Here is a 22,799-nt window from a genome sequence, read left to right as displayed (position 1 = left end):
TGGTCAATATGTTTATTTCTGTACATAATGAAATACCTAAATAACTTATTTCAGTAGTCTTAGTAGATTTTCTCTCTCTCTCATATATATATATATATATATACAGTATATATATATATATATATATATATATATATATATATATATATATATATAATATAAATATATATATGTATATATATTTGGAAATGTTTTATTCTCTCTCTCTCTCTCTCTCTCTCTCTTGCTGTCTCTAAAAAAATTTTTTCATAAATTCACATAATTGTCCTTAAAAAAAGCTCTATCCTCCTCGTCAGTTTTAATACCACCTGTCGTATGTTTTTCCGTGATGTAATCTTCGTAACCTACGATTAATTTAGTTTAAGAAATGTGCTCATTTAATAAAAAAAATTGGTTCTTACCATTATTATTATTATTATTATTATTATTATTATTATTATTATTATTATTATTATTATTATTATTATTATTATTCAGAAGATGAAACCTGTTCATATAGAACAAGCCCACCACAGGGGCCATTGACTTGAAATTGGTGTTCATTAGAAAGAAGTAACAGATGGTAATGGGAAATGCAGAAAGAAGAGATCACTTATTAAAAAAGAAAAATAATTTTACAAATTAATGAGGAAATAGAAGAAATGCAAGTAAGTTATTAAAATACACGGAGAATTATATTAGGTAGTATAGATATTCGTTAACGAAAAGAAAAGTTCATATCTCACTGAGTTTAGCAAAATATTCCCGCGAAGAATTATGTAAATCATTGAATAGAAAATCGTGAAAAATTAACAATAAAAAAAGGTCGTTTATTCATTCAGCCAGAATTAAAATATGTTTATAAATGTTTTTAAGGAACGGAACATGTCTGTATAACAGCCATTTTTAAAATATTTTTCGCTATTTATTTACACATTCAACTTCTGTTGTCATTTAGGTAAATGAAAATAGAACAAATCTGTATTTTTTTTCATAAGATGAAAACGCAGAGAGAGAGAGAGAGAGAGAGAGAGAGAGAGAGAGAGAGAGTAACATATATACATTTGTATCATACAAAGATCTCCATATTTTTCATGTATACGTATTACATACGTGCATGGCTGCTCTCGGTAATAAACAAGGATTCAGCGCTGAGGTTTCTTCTTTGATTCGTATGATAAGGAGTGAGCGGTAGAACCACCGCTGTTTTGTGTTACTGGTCACTTTTTTTTACCATGCACTTATGTCATTGTAAATAAACGCAATGCCCTTTCAACTTCTCGATTTCTTGTCACTATAAAGCCTAATATCCAACTGGAGAAACATACGAAGAAATTCTGCCATCTGTAGCTGGATTTGAATTGATTGTTTATTTGGATCTTAGACTTTGTAGTGACGAACGTCCTCAAAGAATGTGAAGAAATCGAGGTGAGAGAAGAATTGTGGTTGTGATAATATATGTATACACACACACACACACACATATATATATATATATATATATATATATATATATATATATATATATATATATATATATATATATATATATATATATATATATATATATATTTATATATAAATTTATTTATATACATATATAATATATATATATATATATATATATATATATATATATATATATATATATATATATATATATATATATATATATATATATATATATATATATATATATATATATATATATATATATATATATATATATATATATATATATATATATATATATCTTATATATACACACAGACACACACACACACACACACACACACATATATATATATATATATATATATATATATATATATATATATATATATATATATATATATATATTAACTTTATCACATACACAATTGTTCTGTGCATTAGTAGAATTACTAAAAGGACCTCATTCAAACTGGATGGTATTTAATGGAGTTTTTATTCAAAAAGTTACAAGCTTTCTTGGACAAACAGTCCACATTATCAAGTATCCGTACAATGAGCAAACGCATAGTCCGGCTGTATTTATATCTGTGTGCTGGGTACTTTTAATCCTATAATCGCCTAGCTCTTCCTGTGTGACCTCCACCCTCTCTTGACCTTGGTCTTTCTCTGATCCCTGGTTCCAGATGTCCGTTTTCCGTGCGTTCTCTTTTGCGTTTTTCTTCGTTTCCTTGCTACTGTGGAGTATATGATTTTCTAGATATGCTGTCTTCAAAGCCGTTTCCGGTGTTCCCCTGCCATCGTGTTGTTGGCGCAAGTTATGAAGGCGTTCTCTACAAGCAGTCTAGATGTTTTGTTGGTGTTCCTGTACAGAAAACTCATATTTTCCCAGTCTATTCTGTGATCATTTTCCCAACAGTGTTTGGCAACTGCCGACGTCTGATTATAATGCCTTATGTTCTGCAGATGTTGTTTGCTTCGCTCTTTACATGATTTGCCAGTTTCGCCATAGTACCCTTCTTCACAGTCTAGACACGCTGCCATATACACCCCCTCTAATCTCTTCCCCCTCTACCGACTTTTTGTTTCTAACTATTTTATTCCTAATGGTGTTTTTGTAGCTGCCTATCAATTTGAAATTATTTAGCTTCCTGTTGATGGGTGCAATAGAGTTGTTGTCCGGAACTGTAATTATTTTCTTTCCTACCAAATGTTCCTTTTCAATCCTTTCCCTCTCCCCACAATAGTTTTCCTTGCTTTGATATGTGCCCACTCCCACCAATACTTAGGGTAGCCTAATCTCCTAAAACTCTCCCTCAGGTAATCCAACTCTTCGTCTAAAAATTCGGGACTGCAAATCCTATAAGCCCTGATGGCCAACCCTGTCATTAATCCTATTTTTATTTCTTTCCTATGACTGGAGAACCTATGTATGTATGAATTGGTGTGTGTCTTCTTCCTATATACCTTGAATTTTAAATTCTCCCCTACCCTCTTGACCAGGACATCCAAGAAAGGAATTTCTCCTTCCTTCTCTTCTTCTAATGTGAACTTGATGTGTTCATTTAGTTTATTTATGTTTTCTAAAAACTTGTGTAGATCTTCCCTTTCTCCTTGTAAATGATCAAGATGTCATCAACGTATCTTACCCATTTTACGATATTTAAGTTCCTTTATTTACTTTGCCCACCTCTTCCTTTTCAAACCATTCCATAAAGATATTGGCTAGAATTGGTGAAAGACTTGAACCCATGGCCACGCCATTTTTTTGTATATAATGGTTTCCCCCACTTGAAAACATTAACGCTGAGGGCCGCTGTTAGCATTTTTATTAAAACGTCATGATCTATGTCGCATGTATAGACCCCCTCCTCCATATTCTTTTTTATTAATGTTTTCAAGTGGGGCGAAAACCATTATATACAAAAAAATGGCGTGGCCATGACTTCTTTCACCAATTCTAGCCAATATCTTTATGGAATGGTTTTAAAGAGAAGTGGGCAAAATAAATAAAGGAACAAATATCGTAAATGGGTAAAAAACGTTGATGACACACACCAATTCATACATACATAGGTTCTCCAGTCATAGGAAAGAAATAAAAATAGGATTAATGACAGGGTTGGCCATCAGGGGCTTATAGGATTTGCAGTCCCAATTTTTAGACGAAGAGTTGGATTACCTGAGGGAGAGTTTTAGGAGATTAGGCTACCTAAGTATTGGTGGGAGTGGGCACATATCAAAGCAAGGAAAAACTATTTTGGGGAGAGGGAAAGGATTGAAAAGGAACATTTGGTAGGAAAGAAAATAATTACAGTTCCGGACAACAACTCTATTGCACCCATCAACAGGAAGCTAAATAATTTCAAATTGATAGGCAGCTACAAAAACACCATTAGGAATAAAATAGTTAGAAACAAAAAAGTCATAGAGGAAAAGAGATTAGAGGGGGTGTATATGGCAGCGCGTGTCTAGACTGTGAAGAAAGGGTACTATGGCGAAACTGGCAAATCATGTAAAGAGCGAAGCAAACAACATCTGCAGAACATAAGGCATTATAATCAGACGTCGGCAGTTGCCAAACACTGTTGGGAAAATGATCACAGAATAGACTGGGAAAATATGAGTTTTCTGTACAGGAACACCAACAAAACATCTAGACTGCTTGTAGAACGCCTTCATAACTTGCGCCAACAACACGATGGCAGGGAACACCGGAAACGGCTTTGAAGACAGCATATCTAGAAAAATCATATACTCCACAGTAGCAAGGAAACGAAGAAAAACGCAAGAGAACGCACGGAAAACGGACATCTGGAACCAGGGATCAGAGAAAAGACCAAGGTCAAGAGAGGGTGGAGGTCACACAGGAAGAGCTAGGCGATTATAGGATTAAAAGTACCAGCACACAGATATAAATACAGCCGGACTATATAACGTTTGCTCATTGTACGGATACTTGATAATGTGGACTGTTTGTCCAAGAAAGCTTGTAACTTTTGAATAAAAACTCCATTAAATACCATCCAGTTTGAATGAGGTCCTTTTAGTAATATATATATATATATATATATAATTTTTATTATGTATAATACATCCAATAATTGCTTGAATTCCATCCAACTCCTTCTTGCAGAGTACCCCAACTGCAGCGGCATGACAGGAAGCACGATGACCACACCCTCGGGCATCTCCATAACCCTCGGGGCACCCATTCCCGCCCATCCCCACCCGAATTTCAACCCTCACCACCAGCTGCATCCCGCCCCGGGCCGTCCTCTGTAACCATGGCGCCCACAACTACTTCGACAGGCTCGCCCACGGCCTCTGCGCCGCCCATCACCTTCACGACCTTGACGTCGGGCGCCCTCAAGAGGAAGCAGAGGCGATACAGGTATGGATCGAGTCAGGTTTTGGTCAGGTTGTGATGGTAAGAAAAAACCGCAGATGTGGATGAAAATTATTCTTTTATTAGTAATGCTTGATTTCTTCTGAGGGTGAGGTTGCTCACCTCGTGCCATTCTTAACTATGCCGCAGCTCACTGTAGTTTGGAGCCCGTAGGAGGTAGCGCTGTCTGTGCACCTCACGAGCTGCACTGTAGGCATTACTTGAGGATCTTTGCAGCGTCCCCTCGGCTCATAGCTACAACCCCTTTCATTCCTTCTACTGTAACTCCATTCATATTCTCTTTCTTCCATCTTACTTTCCTCAACCCTCTCCTAACAGCTGATTCATAATGGAACTGCTTTGAGGTTTTCCTCCTGTTGCTGAACCTTTCAAACCTTTCTAATCCCAGTTTCCGTTTTAGCGCTGAATGACCTCATCATAGGTCCCAGCCCTTGGCTTTTGCCTAAATCTTTATTCTATTCCATTCTTACCTCCTGCTATTCTCTACCATAGCCACAACCCTAACATCTAAAAAGGGTAATTATAATACTGGTTTATAGAATGGCTTGGAAGGCGATATGACTGTCAGTTTCGTGTTGAAGATTCCATGAAAATGTAAATCGTATTCATATTTTATTCCACCACATGCAGCCTGAGAAAATGACTAACAATAATTATACATTGAGCAATAATTATACATTAAACATAATTATACATTATACATTCCAAAATATTACCATAAAATGATATTTTGCACAGTAATGGACCTATGGACCTTCAATAGTCACTGTATATATTTTTATGCTTTATCATCCGCCTTTTAAGTAGGATTTCATGGTCGGGGAAATCATAACACATACAGTCGAACATTTGATCTATCTCTCTCTCTCTACAGTGACTTAATGGGAAAGATTTAAACAATCACAAGGTGGCCTGCTATATGTACTGACAATATAGATTAGTTATTGTAAACATTGCTAAATAGAGTTTAAAATATATATATATATATATATATATATATATATATATATATATATATATATATATATATATTCATGATGTTGCCTTGTAATATATATCCTCCTATAATTTTGATATATTTATTCTTCTATTTATCATGTATTATGTGTAATAATAATGATTGTTTAAGTATTATATTTTAGTGTAGTGTCAGATCTAAAAAGAGTTAATGATTTAGATAACTTAACAGCATAATTTAAAATTAATAGTGCATTTTTAATAGTAGAGTAGTATGTGAGGAACACGTGTGTCCTAGCGAAGGGTTTGTTTCACTTTAGCTGTCATCACAAAAGATAAAGCACTGACAGGTTGAGATAATTGCTGATCTGTTCAAGAAACCAACTTGGGTTTTTCAATTTGTTTTAATTCACTTGTTGACAGGTTGGGAATAGCAATCGAGTCGTGTTAGCATTTCTGTAAAAGCTTTGTCTCATACGAGAAGAAGACCTGTACTTTTGAAAAATATCCAAGTGTTGCACTGAAACTCATGGCAGTTGCGTCATGTTTAAGATTGCATTGCTCTGATCATGTATTGCTTCTTTCTAGAACTTTTGTGTCTCATACCCAAAATGCCTTAATGACATCATATGATTGTTTTAATTTCCTACTGGAATCCTCAGGTTTATTCATTCTGATTTGAGAGACCGTTAGCTGCAGTTCTCTCTCTCTCTCTCTCTCTCTCTCTCACTCTTTCTTCAAAAGAGAGTCATTTTAACGTAATATATTTGTGGTCACTGGTATTAGTATTAGCTTTTGACATCTGAATTTAGTAAAATTATTTCATTTGTAATGGCGCCATATAAAAAAGCGTGTTTTGTGAAACCAAAACAGCTGCATATTCTGGGATATTACAAAGGTTTTCAAAGATTGTGTCAGGTAAAGTGAATTTTACTTATTACCATGGTATAATAAGGTATATTAGGAAAATTTTTGCCTAAGTGTAATTATTATTGATAAATCTTTTGTGTATTTTTGTTTGTTCTTGTGTTTGCAATCTCTTGATTTTTATTGGTGATTTAACATTTATTTACTTAGCATTTTAAATATTTCTTGATAATTTAACATTGCATACTTGATTTAATTTTCATTTATTAAGATTTTCTTTTCAAATCTTGAATAATTCTTGATAGTTTAAATTTTGCTTGATTAATTTAATTTCTTGATAAATTAAACTTTTTGTGATTTAATTTTGTTCAATAATTTAATTCAAGAATTAATTAAATCTTGTGTTCTTTTCAAGTAATAGTAAATTATAATTATAATTTTTGAATTTAACAATAAATTTTTGTATTTAAAATAAAAAAAAAACGGTGTTTCATTTAATGATCACAAGTGCATAGGATTAATTGTGTGTACATAGGCAAATTGATAAATATGTTTTGTTCCTTTAGTTTTGCTAAAGTGAATTAAGACCAGGGAAACAGTTAAAGTTGTTTGATGGAGTGATGCCCTTTTACTCTAGTATATTTCTTGTTTAATTGTTGATACCTCACAATAGTTTTGACGAAGTTAGTTTGATTTTTCACATGATTAATGAGCTTTTTAAAGGATCAGTGTTACCTTTAGAGTACTCAGTCGTAATTCTTATTGTTATGAGAGTTCAGGTATGTGGCTGAAGTGAGGTAAATTTTTGAATTTTGTGATTAGTTGTGTAGTAACCAGGTACTTGGTACACATCGTGACAAAAGATTTTGGTGCCTAGAGACCTGGGAACAAAACAAAATATCACTCTGGTTTATGGTTTATACTGGTGGTGTTAGGGATATATTTAATAGGAGAGTGACCACATAGTTATTTTTACATTGTATTGTGAATTACTTAGTTGAGTAACTTAGAGAAAATGGCTCTGTTCGATGTTCAGAAATTTTCAGCAGCTCCTTCCATCCAAGGGTTATCTGAATCCAACCTGAGTTAGGCACAGTGGACTGCTTTAGCATGTGGGGGTAATGTGTCTAGTGGTATGATTAAGGCACAAATCAGATGCATTGCAATCCAAGCATTGATGGACTCTGGTAAAGTAGATGAAGAGTTAGGAGGCACAAGAATTGTTGAATGCAGCTGAGGTAGAATTTATAGATAAGGAAGAACAAAAGAAAGAGAAAAGTGATGCAGAAGCAGAGCATAGATGCATAGAAGCAGAAGAAAATTTGATTAAGCTGAAGATGGAGGCTGAAAGAGAGAACGTGCAGGCAGAAAGAGAAAAAGAAGACAGAGAGAAAAGAGAAAGAAAAGAAAGAGAAGAAGAAAAAGAAGCAGAAGAGGAAAGAGAAAGAGCAAGAGAAGAAAGAGAAAGAGAAAAAGAGGAAAGAGAAAGAGAAAGGAAACAAGAAGATTATGAAAGAGAGATGAAATTAATAGAAGCTCGCTCCAAATTACCTGTAACACCGTCTAACCTTATCCAAGGTACTCAAGAGCCTGTATTTGATGTAGTAAGACTGCAGAAGTTAATTCCAAAGTTTACAGAAGAAGCTCCAGATGAGTTTTTTGATCACTGAAAAAATGGCTTCAGGTATGGGTTGGCCAGAAAGTAAATGGTCAGTCTTGTTACAGAATGTTCTAATTGGTAAAGGAAGAAGTGCCTATTTAGCCTTATCACCTGATTAGTGCAAAGAGTACAAGGTACTCAAACACAATGTGCTGCAAGTTTACCAGATGACCCCTGAATATTACAATGAAAGATTCAGATTTTTGAGAAAGGATGACAAGATGACTTTCTTGGATTATGCCTACAAAGTAAGATGTTTTAAACAATGGTTGGAGGCTGCTAAAGTTAAATCTATGGGCGAACTTGAGGAGTCAGTAGTCCTAGAGCAATATCTTAGCGGAATTCCTGAACACATAAGAGCCTATTTAAGAGAGAGAGAGAGAGAGATTACCAAACTTGACAAAGCTGCTACATTGCGTGAAGACTACGATATCATTTGTAGCAAAAGAAATTATAATGTCAAGTACCAGAACCAACAACGCACAGATTTCAGGTCTCATCCAAATTTCAGGAACATTACAACTGGGAATCCATCTAGTGGCTATGTCAGTACAAAGCCAGATAAACCCCTCAGCAATCGAATGGCAAATCCTCATCATCCAGTTTCTCAAGGCAGATACAGAAGACTAATGTTGCCTGCTTCAAGTGTGGAAGTGTAGGACACTACAGTCGAGATTGTTATCAGACACAACAGCAGACCAAGACAGTTGGTCAAGTGGTTAAAGGTAACCAGGTGAAGCAAACTATGAAGAGCAGTATGGGGAAGACTGAGACAATTGGGAAGACTGAGACTAAACAAGTTGAGTGTTTAGCAACCAGTGGAAATGTAACCTCAAGCAGTGAATGGCTGAGCAGCTTGGAGGCTTTTAAGCCATATATCTATGAAGGTACTCTGACAACTCAAGGAGGAAGTGTGCAGGTACCAGTCAAGGTATTATGTGATACGGGGAGTAACCATAGTATGGTAGTTCGTGGTGCTCACCCACAGTTGGAGAAGAATCTCACTGGAGATTCAGTTATTTTGAAGGGTATAGGAGAAGAGGTAACTCCTATATGCCGCTTGCACCTGTCCTGTGAGTTGGTGACAGGGAATGTTGATTTTGCCGTGAGGGACTCACTAGCTGTTGAAGGTGTACATGTTTTACTGGGTAATGAGGTTGGTGGTGTACCATTTGTTCCTTGTCCTATAATGACAGACAAACCATTGAGGATTAGTCCTACGGTAGATTTAGAGAAGAAAAACCCCCACCAGTTTCCAAGTTGTATAACTAACAGGAGTATGAAGAGAACTATGTCTGCAAGTGAAGAAACTGAGGATTTACCTGTACCAGAAGGTTCAAGTGAAGGATCTTTGAGCTTAGAAGAGCTGTTCCAGGAAGGTGAAGTTTCCCTGGTGTTTGTAATGAAGAGGTTTCCCAAGAAGAGGATCCTGTTGTTCTTGAAGAAACTCAGAGTAGTCAAAGTATTCCTGAAGGTAGTGGTGAAACTACAGTAGCAGAGTTAGCAGAAATTGAGAGTTCAGCCCTTGAAGTTGATCAAGTAACTAAAGAGAAAGCTAATAGAACTCCAGAAGAAGGATACAACGTTGAGTGATTTTTTCTTCAGAGTTGTTGATCAAGAGGAGATGCAACAAACTCCTACCTGTTATTATCTAAAGGAAGGATTGCTAATGAGGAAGCACCGAACTGCAGATATACCAGGAAATGCTGAATGGGGCGAATATCATCAAATTATGATTCCATATCCATTGAGGAAGCACGAGTCTGGACATATGGGAATCAGGAAGACTGTTGAGAAGATTATGAAGTATTTTTTCTGGCCTGGACCTCACCAAGATATTAGCAGGTTTGCAGAGAGTGTCACACATGCCAGATAGCTGGAAAACCGAATGAAACCATTCTGAAAGCCACCCTACAACCCATAGAAGTTAGAGGAGAACCCTTTAGCAAGGTGATTATAGATGTGGTGGGGCCGCTTCCGAAAACAAAGAAAAGAAATGAATATCTGTTAACATTAATGTGTCCAGTGACCAGGTATCCTGAGGTGATTCTGGTAAGATGTATAAATGCAAAGGTAATTGCTGAGAAGCTGGTGGAGTTTTTCTCAAAGTTTGGAATACCAGAAATTGTGCAAAGTGATAGAGGAACCAACTTTACTTCAAAATTGTTCCAGGATGTGATGAACTTGTTAGAGTGAAACAACAGTTATCAACTGCTTATCATCCAGAGAGTCAAGGAGCCTTGGAAAGGTTCCACCAGACATTGAAAAGTATTTTAACTAAGTACTGTTATGAATCAGGAAGAGAATGGGGTGCTGGTTTACCCTTGATGTTATTTGAAGTTAGGAATGCTTATCAAGAAAGTATGGGATGTTCACCAAATGAAATGGTTTTTGGTCGAGATGTGAGAGTTCCATTGAAGATTCTTGCAGAGAGTTGGGAAGAAAATCAAGAGGAAATCCAAGGAGAATGTGTGAAGAACTTGAGGAAAAGGTTAAGAGAAATGAGAAAATTCTCTTGAGAAAATCTGAAAATAAGTAAAGAGAAAATGAAAAGGAAATATGATGCTCAGACTAAGCTAAGAAATTTTAGTGTAAGGACAGCAAGTTCTTGTGTAAGTGAAAAGATTTCAAGTAAGTTTCTTGTGGTCTTACCAGTGAAAACACCAGAAAAAAGAAACTTACAGAGATAAGTTTCTTTTGAAACCTTACTTCTAGGATAAAAACTGAAACAGTGTCAGTAACACAGACAACTTCATCTACCGAGGATGATGATGGCTACGAATTGGGAGCTGAAAGCAAGATGAACAATTCTTCAATATTGAGAAATTTGGAGGATAAACTAAAACACCTGAGTGTTGAGCAAAGTAGTGAATTAAGTGAGGTGATTCGAAGTTTTCCTGAAATTTTTGCAGATGTACCTTGGCGTACCGATCTGACAAAGCATGAGATAAAGATCAGAGAAGATGAAAAACCTTTTAAACTGAGAGCTTATCGCTTATCACCTTTTCATCGAGATGTTTTGAAGAAAGAAACTTAATATCTGTTGCAACATGGATTAGCAGAACCCAGTTCAAGTCATTATAGTTCTCCTTGTGTGTTAGTGAAGAAACCAGATGGGTCATTTAGGATGTGTACTGATTATAGGAAACTGAATTTCAACAGTGTGGCTGACAATTATTCCTTGCCTCTTATTGATTAATTACTTGATAATATTTGGCAAGCCAAGGTTGTTTCCAAGACAGACTTGTTGAAGGGATATTATCAGATTCCTTTAGATGAGGATGCTAAGTTTCTATCAGCTTTCATTACTCCTTTTGGACTGTATCCATACACTGTTTTGCCATTTGGTCTGATGTAATTGTGCCTGCAACATTCCAACGAGTGATGGATCAACTGCTAGGATCCATAAAAGGAGTGGTGTTATGAATTTTCATCCACAATGCACTGTTTCTTTGCTGATGTTGTTAGCTAAAGGATTGCAAAGGAAGATGAGGAAGTCTACAAACTAGGGAAGGCTCAATGAGACCACAGTTTTAAAATGTTGACTTAAAAACTAATTTATTTACAACTATTATTTACATAAAAGTACTCATCACTAAATGCATGAATAAAGGAATTTTCTCCAGCTAAATTATATCTCAAATAAACGATTCCCACATTACACTTGAAGCCGACGCAGGCTTCGTTACATTAATCAAATATTAAATAGCAAAATATTTACTACAAGTTTAAGATAATTTAGGAACTGAACCTCGGTGGACACATTTACAAATCTCAATCACTTGTCCTACCTCACTTGCTGTGTCATAGGTCGGGTGATGTTAACAAAGACCTTTCAGTACTTATTACCAACAACTTGTCCTACTCTATTCTGGATCGGAAGTGCCGGCTATCTGAGCGTGCTCCCACTCTTTATAGTCATTCGAGGAGGGCGGGGAAGTTCTCCAGCTGTGCCAATTTGTGTACTAGAATGCCTTATCCAACAAGGCTCAATATTCACATGCTTACTTATTAGTAATGACGTTACTTAGAAAAAATGAGATTCACCCTCACAGGTGCTTCGTTAATTAGCATTCAGTATACACGTTAACTACTAATCTCAATGAAGAAAGAAGAAAAAAAAGGGGGGGGGTTTCACGCTTGGCCCAACTCCAACCAAGCCCAGTTGAAGCTGGGTCAAATGTGACAACAAACAGCAATAAAAAAAAGGTTTGAGTGGCCACTCTTAATCTATGCAACAACAATTATCATCTCAATTGCCTCAATCCTGTTGAGATGTTCTTCAATACAATAAAGCACTACCTTACTAAAATATTCAATACCTTACATGGTCAGCATTTCAATCAAAAAAAGGGAACAAATATGATCATTAGCGATGAGTTTACATCATCCTTGAACACTGTACATTCTTCACCGTAGCCCTGCACTCAGAGTACTGATTCATCAGGAACTCGTGAAGTGCACGCTACTCAACTCTCTCCTTCAAGGCTCCTTTACAACTCACACTTGTGTATAGTTCACCTCTCTTGCAATTTTTTCTGTCCTACACTGTCCCTTCCTGCATCCACTGAGCCATTCTTTCTCGCTGTGTCAGGGCTGCTTTTCTGTGCAGCCTGGCTCATCCAGTACTTTCCCCTTCACATCCCCGTGCTTGCTCTTCGGCAAGCTCGCTACTATCATTACTTACAACATCGAACACATTCCCATCGAGTCCTTCTGTCTCGCAACTATCACGCACACTCAAATCGATTGGGTCGTCAGTAATTCCTTCCTCTGCTGCTCTCTCGGTGTCTGGGTTGTCTTCTTCGTCGGACATTTCTAAGGGAACAATGTGATTAATTGCGCGCAAGTGCGCCTCCCCTTCGTAAAGGACCTTGACTGATTGGGCCACACCCTGGGGGTCAGTATACACTGTAAGGACCCTCCCAAGTGGCCATTCTCTGTGCTTTCTGGATTCAATCTTGATCAGGAGGACATCGCTTGCCTTAAGAGGCGTAACTGCTGCTTCCCTTGAATCATGGCACTCCTGTAGTGCCAGTAAGTAGTCATCTCTCCAATAATCTTGAATTTGCTAAAAGCAGTTGTCAGACAAAAATAACGATGACGAAGTTGCTTCGTTATTAGGGTGTCCCACATCCCTTCGTGGTGCATAATGGGTGGCAAAAGTCGAACTAAATCCCCTTGTATAAGGTGAGAAGGTGTAATGACTCCGTCATCTCTCTCATCACCCTAGCACATCAGGGGGCGATTGTTGATAACAGCCTCTGCTTCCTTTAAGAACGTTCGAATCTGCTCTGGGTGAAAGACGTTCCTGCAGAGTGTCGTCTCTAAGGTGCGTTTTACCACACCAATCATTCTTTTGAAGAAGCCTCCCTTCCAAGGAGAACAGGGGGTTTGGAAGTGCCATCTAACACCTGTATTCCACAGGTATTGCTGGGTCTCCTCTTGATGATAGATTTCCCTGAGAAAGGTGTCCGCTGCCCTAAAGGTGGTGGTATTGTCGCTATATATTCTCGAGGGCGCACCATGCGACGCCGCGAATCTTCTTAGCATAAGTATAAACACTTCCGCTTTCAAGTCGCAGATGTCCAAATAAACAGCTTGGTTGGCCATACAGGTGATCAGCAGTAAGTTAACCATTCCAGTGTCGGTCTTGATAGGTCCAGTGTGGTCCAGTCCCACACATTCGAAGGGTCTGTTCAAGGTGGTTCTTGCAGCAGGAAGTTGCAGAGGTAGTGGGAGCCATAGCGTAGGCTGGAAGGTCATCTTACACACTCTGCATGCTCGGATCACACCCTTAGTTAAAGTTCTCAATCTAGGCGTCCAGCATTCCTGGCAGAAAAGTACGATTAATACATTGACACAACAATGGGAGTGTGTTGCATGCAAGGGATTAAGATATAATTTAACTAACTGACTCTTGGCTGGCAATAACAACAAATTAGCTTTGCATCCTACTGCACCAGCAATCCTGGACTAACTAATCCCAGTGGGTCAAAATTCGACACTAGCAATGAAAGTAACTTACGTTTTGTGAGTTTTCCACCCCTCACAGACTCATTCACCTTCTTTCCACCCTTCAGGCTCAGCATATCCATACTTCTATCCCACTTCATACCTAACACAGTCACTATACTTGGTTCATCAGCTTCCATTTCCTCATCAAACTCCATCACATTACTTGCCCAAACTGTTAAGGGCATACCCGAGTCTGCCAACAACGCTTTCACCTGCTTGCATTCAGCTTTCATCTTAGGCACTGAATCACAAGTTTTCAAAAAGTTGTCCACATAAAACGACTTCATCAGCTCTTCTCTCCCATTGTCCCTTAGATGTGTGTGTGTAACACCTGTTGTAGAAGGTATACGGACAGGTGGTGACACCAACAACCACCACTCTGAAGGCGTAAGTTGCTGATTTACCAGTCTCCTGCCGCCAAAGGAATCGTACATACCTACGATCTGCGGGGTGTAAAAGGACACGGAGGAAGGATCTACTAATATCACTAATGACAGCATAGGGGTTTGTTCGGAACTTTAACAACAGGTTGTACAGAAGCTCGACTAAATTCGGGCCAGCACATAGGCAATCATTTAGGGACAATTCACCCTTACGCTTAGAAGATGCATTGAAAACAATGTGCAACGGAGTTGTGCTACTCTCTTTCCTCACGCCGAAGTGAGTCATAAAATATCCATGGTTTCAGGGTTCAGAAACTTCTTCAATGAAGCCTGAGCTCAAATAAGTATCAAGGACTTGCTGGTTTGACTCTCTGTACCCAGGATCCTTCTGAAACTGCTTTTCTAAAGCACTAAGCTGCGCAGCAGCATTACTGTAATTGTTGCTGGGACGTTGCGTTCCTTTGAAGGGTGAGCTAGCCTGATAACCCGATCGGGTCTTTACCATGCTCTGTTGCACCTGTATCATCGCAGTTATACTCACGCTGCTAATCAGTCTGAGGAGCTCTCCTTTCAACGATCCAGTTAGATAAGTAAATCTATCACGTTGTCTAGATCAGGTTGACCATGAACTAGCACATCAGACAATTCTAAGAAATTGCTATATTCACTTCTCTCCCCACTGAAGGTGGGCAAGGGTGTGAGAGGTGCTAAAGAAGAGAGCAGGAGGGCATGTACCACCATTTTATTGAGAGAACAGGCCGCTTATAAAGCGATGTGCAGACGTCATACAAAGACATACAATTGGATACAGGTGACCTGAGGTCAATTGTTCTTAATGCGAAACAGGACAGGTAAATAGAAATAACATGTAAAATAAAATTACAGGAATGGACACAATAATGTTCTGACACATGTACAACGTAAACAGGCACAAATGAATAAGTAACAGATACAATTTTACATAGATAAAATATGGCTATTTAGCATGACCTAAGTTCATGGGAAAGGCACCATAGTAAACAGGAGGTTCACCATAGAAAACCCGTTGAGCGGGGACTTTACAAGGGAATCTCCTTAAGTCGTGGCAATTCTTTCTTGGGTCGAACAAAGTTCGATAGGGAACTTATTCTGTCAATAATCAAGGTTATGGCCTTATGAGCGCAGTCTAAGACTTTCTGAACTTCACTTTCAATTTCGGGGTTGGTCGTTACTAATGACTGGATGTACGCATCTTTAAGTACTTTCTCATCCGCTTTTATCCTATTAAGCGTTTCTTCATAAACAGAGAGGCTATGAGACTCGACAAGGTCTCGGGTGTGCTTGGTCTAAAGTGTCTCATAGCAGGTTAGTTACAGCAGTAAAGAACTTAGGTTCTGTGTGGTTCATCATTTTGATGGAAGAAGGGTGATAGATTTACATTACCAATGTGTAAAGAGGAGGGTGTGACTACTTTAATCTGTGTAGGAAAAATAGAAATGCATATGGCAATAAAACTGTGTTTTCAAACAAAATAAAACGACGGACCAAGACTAGAATTTCAGCTTTTTACTTTACTGTTTGGCGGGCTTGTTCATTATACACAAGTTTCGCGAAGCGATTGGCAAGCGCACTTCTTACACTACTGATGAAATGAACATTATCGGCTGTCCGGTTACATCGGTACACCCATGCATTCATCAGTAAATGCCTAACCTGACATCTCCTGCGTCTAGCACAATACCTTCTGAAACGAGCATCAAAATTTTTTACATCAGCATCGTATTGCTCAAGATCAATGTTGAAACAGTTCGTTTCTTCGTATGTTCTAATTTCTGCATTGCATAAAGCAACAGTAACTGCAATTTGTCTTAAGCGCTCTACCAAGGTGCGATAACGTTCCCAAACATTAAGCACTGGATCATTTGCTAAGTCATTACTGCCTATGTACAGAATTACTAAATGATACCCATGTCTCCAAAAGGGTAGGCTATCAGATTCAAAATGGCTCACTAGTCCACCAGGTTTCCTAATGAACTCAATTTCAGCCCCTTGAACATCGGGATTCTATTGGGCAGTTGTGAATGACCCAAGGCTAACACGTTAAATACCATAGCCTCACTAGCACAACCGTTGAAGATCACTCTCGTCCTTGCAATCCGGTTCAAAGGACCAAAAATGTTGCGAATTTTCATCCACAACGCACTGTTTCTTTGCTGTTGTTGTTAGCTAAAGGACTGAAAAGGAAGATGAGGACGTCTACAAACTAGGGAAGGTTCAATGAGACCACAGTTTTAAAATGTTGACTTAAAAACTAATTTATTTACAACTATTATTTACATACAAGTACTCATCACTAAATGCATGAATAAAGGAATTTTCTCCATCTAAATTATATCTCAAATAAACGATTCCCACATTACACTTGAAGCCGATGCAGGCTTCGTTACGTTAATCAAATATTAATTAGCAAAATATTTACTACAAGTTTAAGATAATTTAGGAACTGAACCTCGGTGGACACATTTACAAATCTCAATCACTTGTCCTACCTCACTTGCTGTGTCATAGGTCAGGTGATGTTAACAAAGACCTTTCAGTACTTATTACCAAAAACTTGTCCTATGCTATTCTGGATCGGTAGAGCTGGCTATCTGAGGGTGCTCCCACTCTTTATAGTCGTTCAAGGAGGGCGGGAAAGTTCTCCAGCTGTGCCAATTTGTGCATTACAATGCCTTATCCAACAAGGCTCAATTTTCACATACTTACTTATTAGTAATGACGTTACTTAGAAAAAATGAGATTCACCCTCACAGGTGCTTTGTTAATTAGCATTTAATGATGCGTAATTGCTACTTTTGCCACACTGGACACGTCCCGTTGTGCATTAGCCCCGTCCAGACGAGATTGAGGTATGTTCGTCTGGCTTTATGTGCAATTGGGAAAGACAACATGTGGTTTTTGGCGCCCAGGGGCCCAGCAAGGTGGTGAAAGGTGTAACTTTTCACAACAAGTGTGTGTATACCTTGATGACATTGTGATTTATTCTAATATGTGGGAAGAACATCTGAAGATTTTAAGGAAAGTGTTCAAGAAAGTACGGGAAGCAGGACTAACAATCAACTTACAAAAAAGTGAACTTGGAAAGGCAACTGTTCAGTATCTAGGATTTGAAGTTGGAAAAGGCCTTCTCGCTCCTGTTGACGCTAATGCAGAAGGTATCCGCAAGGCTACCCCACTACTACGAGGAAACAGCTACAAAGATTTTTGGGCATGGCTGGATTTTATCGCCGATTCTGTCCAAATTTCTCAGCCATAGTAGCTCCCTTAACTGACTTAACCAGTCCAAAGACAAAGTTTGTTTGGACTCCAGAATGTCAAGAATCATCTGAGAGCTTAAAGCCATATTAACTTCAAGACCAGTGCTTCAAGCTCCAGACTTCAATAAAAAGTTTGTGATACAAGTTGATGCATCCGACTGTGGAAATGGAGCTGTTCTACTTCAAGGAGATGACAAAAGCATTTTTCATCTAGTAAGTTTCATGTCTTCAAGGTTGAAAAAGCATCAGAAAACTTACTCAACAATTGAAAAAGAAACGTTAGCATTAATCACAGCGATGAAAAAGTTTGAAGTGTATGTGAACCAACCCAGTTTTAGTGTTGTCTGACCACGACCCTATCTCATTCATCAGTAAGATGAAAAATAACAATCAGAGACTCACCAGGTGGTCTTTATGCCTGCAACTGTATAATGTAAAAGTGAAACATATTTCAGGAAAAAATAATGTCATAGCAGATTATTTATCCTGTTGTGAATCTAGGGGGGAGGAATTTCATGATTTTGCCTTGTAATATGTATATCCTCCTATAATTTTGATAGATTTACTCTTCTATTTATCATGTATTATGTGTAATAATACATGATAAATACATATCTCAAAAGAGTTAATGATTTAGATAACTTAACAGAGTAATTTAAAATTAATAGTACATTTTTAAAAGTAACGTAGTATGTGAGGAACACGTGTGTCCTAGCGAAGGGTTAGTTTCACTTCAGCTGTCATCGCAAAAGATAAAGCACTGACAGGTTGAGATAACAACTGCTGATCTGTTCAAGAGACCAACTTGGGTTTTATGATTTGTTTTAATTCACGTGTTGACAGGTTGGGAATAGCAATCGAGTTGTGTTAGGATTTCTGTAATAGCTTTGTCTCATACGAGAAGAAGACCTGCACTTTTGAGAAATATCCAAGTGTTGCACTGAAACTCATGGCAGTTGTGTCATGTTTAAGATTACAAGTACATTGCTCTGATCGTGTATTGCTTTTTTCTAGAACTTTTGTGTCTCATACCCAAAATGCCTTAATGACGTCATATGATTGTTTTAATTTCCTACTGGAATCCTCAGGTTTACTCATTCTGATTTGAGAGACCGTTAGCTGTGGTTCCCTCTCTCTCACTCTTTCTTCAAAAGAGAGTAATTTTAACGTAATATATTTGTGGTCACTGGTATTAGTATTAGCTTTTGACATCTGAATTTAGTAACATTATTTCATTTGTAATGGCGCCATATAAAAAAGTGTGTTTTGTGAATCAAAAACAGCTGCATATTCTGGGATTTTACAAAGGTTTCCACAAGACTGTGTAAGGTAAAGTGAATTTTTACTTATTATTTTTGCCTAAGTGAAATTATTATTGATAAATCTTTTTTGTATTTTAGTGTGTTCTTGTGTTTGCAATCTCTTGATTTATATTGGTGATTTAACATTTATTTACTTAGCATTTTAAATATTTCTTGATAATGTAACATTGCACACTTGATTTAATTTTCATTTATTAAGATTTTCTTTTTAAATCTTGAATAATTCTTGATAGTTTAAATTTTGCTTGAATAATTTAATTTCTTGATAAATTAAACTTTTTGTGATTTAATTTTGTTCAATAATTTAATTCATGAATTAATTAAATTTTGTGTTGTTTTCAAGTAATTGTAAATTTTCAGACTGTGAATTCTAATTATAATTTTTGAATTTAACAATAAATTTTTGTATTTAAAATTTTTAAAAAACAGTGTTTCATTTATTGATCACAAGTGAATAGGATTAATTGTGTGTGCATAAGACAAAGTGATAAATATATTTTGTTCCTTTAGTTTTGCTAAAGTGAATTAAGACCAGGGAAACAGTTGAAGTTGTTTGATGGAGTAATGCCCTTTTAATCTAGTATATTTCTTGTTTAATTGTTGATACCTCACAATAGTTTTCATGAAGTTAGTTTGATTTTTCAAATGATTAATGAGTTTTTTAAGGGATCACTGTTACCTTTAGAGTACTCAGTCATAATTCTTATTGTTATGAGAGTTCAGGTATGTGGCTGAAGTGAGGTAAATTTTTAATTTTGTGATTAGTTGTGTAATAACCAGGTATTTGGTACACATCGTCACAATATATATATATATATATATATATATATATATATATATATATATATATATATATATATATATATATATATATATATACATACTGTATATATATATATATACATACATATATATACATGCATATTAAGCTACAAATGTCCTTTAATATCCAATTCACTCTACCTTGGAAATAATATATTTTTGTATATGTTACCCGAAGGGGATTTTTTTAGTTGATAATAAGTTCGTCGTCTCATGGTTTTTATAGTCCTGAGCTCTTGTTCTTCCGTGGTTCGAGCCCACGAGACGACGAACTTATTATCAACTAAGAAATTCCCCTTCGGGTAACATATATGAAAATATATTATTTCCGAGGTACAGTGAATTGAATATTAAAGGACATTTATAGCTTAATGCTTGTATATGAATCACAGTGATATGATAAAATTCATTCATATATATACATATAAATAAAGACAAAATCCACGAAGGAAACGGAAACACTGGAGTGCTGCAAGGCCTTTTGACTGTCGTCCTTTACTTAGCAGACGAAAAAATATAAAAATAAGTTTTCAAAGAAAGCTCATATAAATGACAGATGGGGATTACAAAGGAAAAAATATGTACCTGGAATCCAACACAATTAAAGAATTAGTAGAACTGCCAAAACAGGGTTAAATATTTAAGAGGTTTTACAAAGGATTAGGATCAACCGTTCAGGAGCAGGGACAGGGTAATTAAAAGATTATACAAGGAGGTGACTGACCACCAAAATATTTTGTAAAAGTACAACTCAGTAAGTCTTTTTTTTTTTGTAAACAACAATTTATGCAAGATGAACATTTTTACAAATAAAAAATTATATTAAACACATAAATACATAGAAAATATATACAAGGTAACTCATTTATAATTAAGTCAGTGATTTTATCTTTAGGTCATTCTTGAACATTTTTCTAATACAGGGGTCCAAATAATACATGCCAGGACTAAGGTTAAAATCACAGCTGGAGGTAAGCTGTATAATAGCTGATTCCAAAGGATTTCTTGAAGAGAGATCTTTCGATCTGGCAATCACTGAACTTCCAGTCCAATTTATCCTGTGAGAGTTTTCACTTAAATGAATGAATATTGCATTGGATATTTGTCCAGTTTTGACTGAATATTTAAGTTGTTTATTACGTACATCTAAATCTTTGCTAGATTGACCAATATAAAAAGAGGGCCAGTCCAAACATGGAATTTTATATATTATGTTGTTGTTTTCTTTAGGGCTATTTTTTATTAACATTCCTTTTAGTGTGTTATTATAGGAAAAAACGAAGTTGACATTAAAAGATTTTAACAACGATTTTATGTTTTCAAAACCATTAAAATAAGGCAAGCTAAGAACGTTCTTCAGGGTTTCTTTCTCCATGTTGCTTTCACTATAAAACTTTTTGTGGACTTTGTTATAAAAAATGTCTAGTATATGTGAAGGATAACATGATTCTGTCCCTATTTTTCTTATGTATTCGATTTCTTGATCCAAATACTGGGGACTGACAATGCGAAAGCTCGTAAAAACATAGAAGAAAAAATTGATGTTTTGATATGAAGGTGATGGCCTGAATAAAAGTGGACATAAGTTCGTTGTTATAAACTTATCAAGCAAACAAATAAGTGAAGATGTTGTGAGTGCACTCGGATATGGTTTAACATTTATATCTAATAGACTCTCTGCTTTAACGATTGTGCCGTCCCTATGTATATCTGAAAAATATTGTGATCTTCCTCAAAATCATGTTGACATAATTAAGGGTATTGTTTATGGAGCTGCCAATGTTAGGCATGAAAGTAATTTCCCTGCTCGCTATAAGAAGAGTTTGACCGAATTCTTTGAAAAACGATATTTACCTAATATCATTTATACTCCTTTAAAGTGGTGTAGATACGTTGACGATATTTTAGCTGTTTTGCCCGCTGGTATTGATGTAAATGATTTACTCTCTAATTTGAATAACCAGGTACCATCCATTAGGTTTACTTTAGAATTAGAAAAAGTCAATTGCCTCCCTTTCTTAGATGTTTTAATACATAGAGAACCATTTCAATGCAAATGCAGTATTTACAGGAAACCAACCAACAACTTAACTTATGTCCATTTTTATTCAGGCCATCACCTTGATATCAAAATACCAATTTTTTCTTCTATGTTTTTACGAGCTTTGTGCACTGTCAGTCCCCAGTATTTGGATCAAGAAATCAAATACATAAGCCAATAGGGACAGATTTATATTATCCTTCAAATGTACTAGATATTTGCTATAATAAAGTCCACAAAAAGTTTTATAGTGAAAGTATTATTGAGTAAGAAACCCCTAAGAACATTCGTAGCTTCCCTTATTTTCATGGTTTTGAAGACATAAAATCATTGTTAAAATCTTTTAATGTCAACTTCGTTTTTTCCTATAATAACACACTAAAAGGAATGTTAATAAAAAATAACCCTAAAGAAAACAACAACAACATAATTTATCAAATTCCATGTTTGGGCTGCCCCTCTTTTTATATTGGCCAATCTAGCAAAGATTTAGATGTACGTACTAAGCAACATAAGTGTTCAGTCAAAATGGGACGAAACATCCAATGCTATATTCATTCATCTAAGTGAAAACTCTCACAGGATAAATAGGA

The 22,799-nt window shown here is 36.3% G+C and overlaps 1 protein-coding gene across 1 annotated transcript in view; it reads left to right on the top strand.

Moving 5' to 3' along the window:
* LOC136847044 (paired mesoderm homeobox protein 2A-like) overlaps positions 1-22,799 on the top strand; it is a 60,850-nt gene that overhangs the window by 10,445 nt on the left and 27,606 nt on the right. The window contains 2 exon segments of the mRNA XM_067118280.1: positions 4,568-4,717; positions 4,720-4,825. Of these exon segments, the coding sequence (XP_066974381.1) occupies positions 4,568-4,717; positions 4,720-4,825 (256 nt within the window).

This window comes from Macrobrachium rosenbergii, chromosome 16, assembly GCF_040412425.1.
Source record: "Macrobrachium rosenbergii isolate ZJJX-2024 chromosome 16, ASM4041242v1, whole genome shotgun sequence".
Taxonomy (NCBI): Eukaryota; Metazoa; Arthropoda; class Malacostraca; order Decapoda; family Palaemonidae; genus Macrobrachium; species Macrobrachium rosenbergii.
Note: the sequence above shows the minus strand (reverse complement) of the source record. Positions and strands in the feature narration are given on the sequence as shown.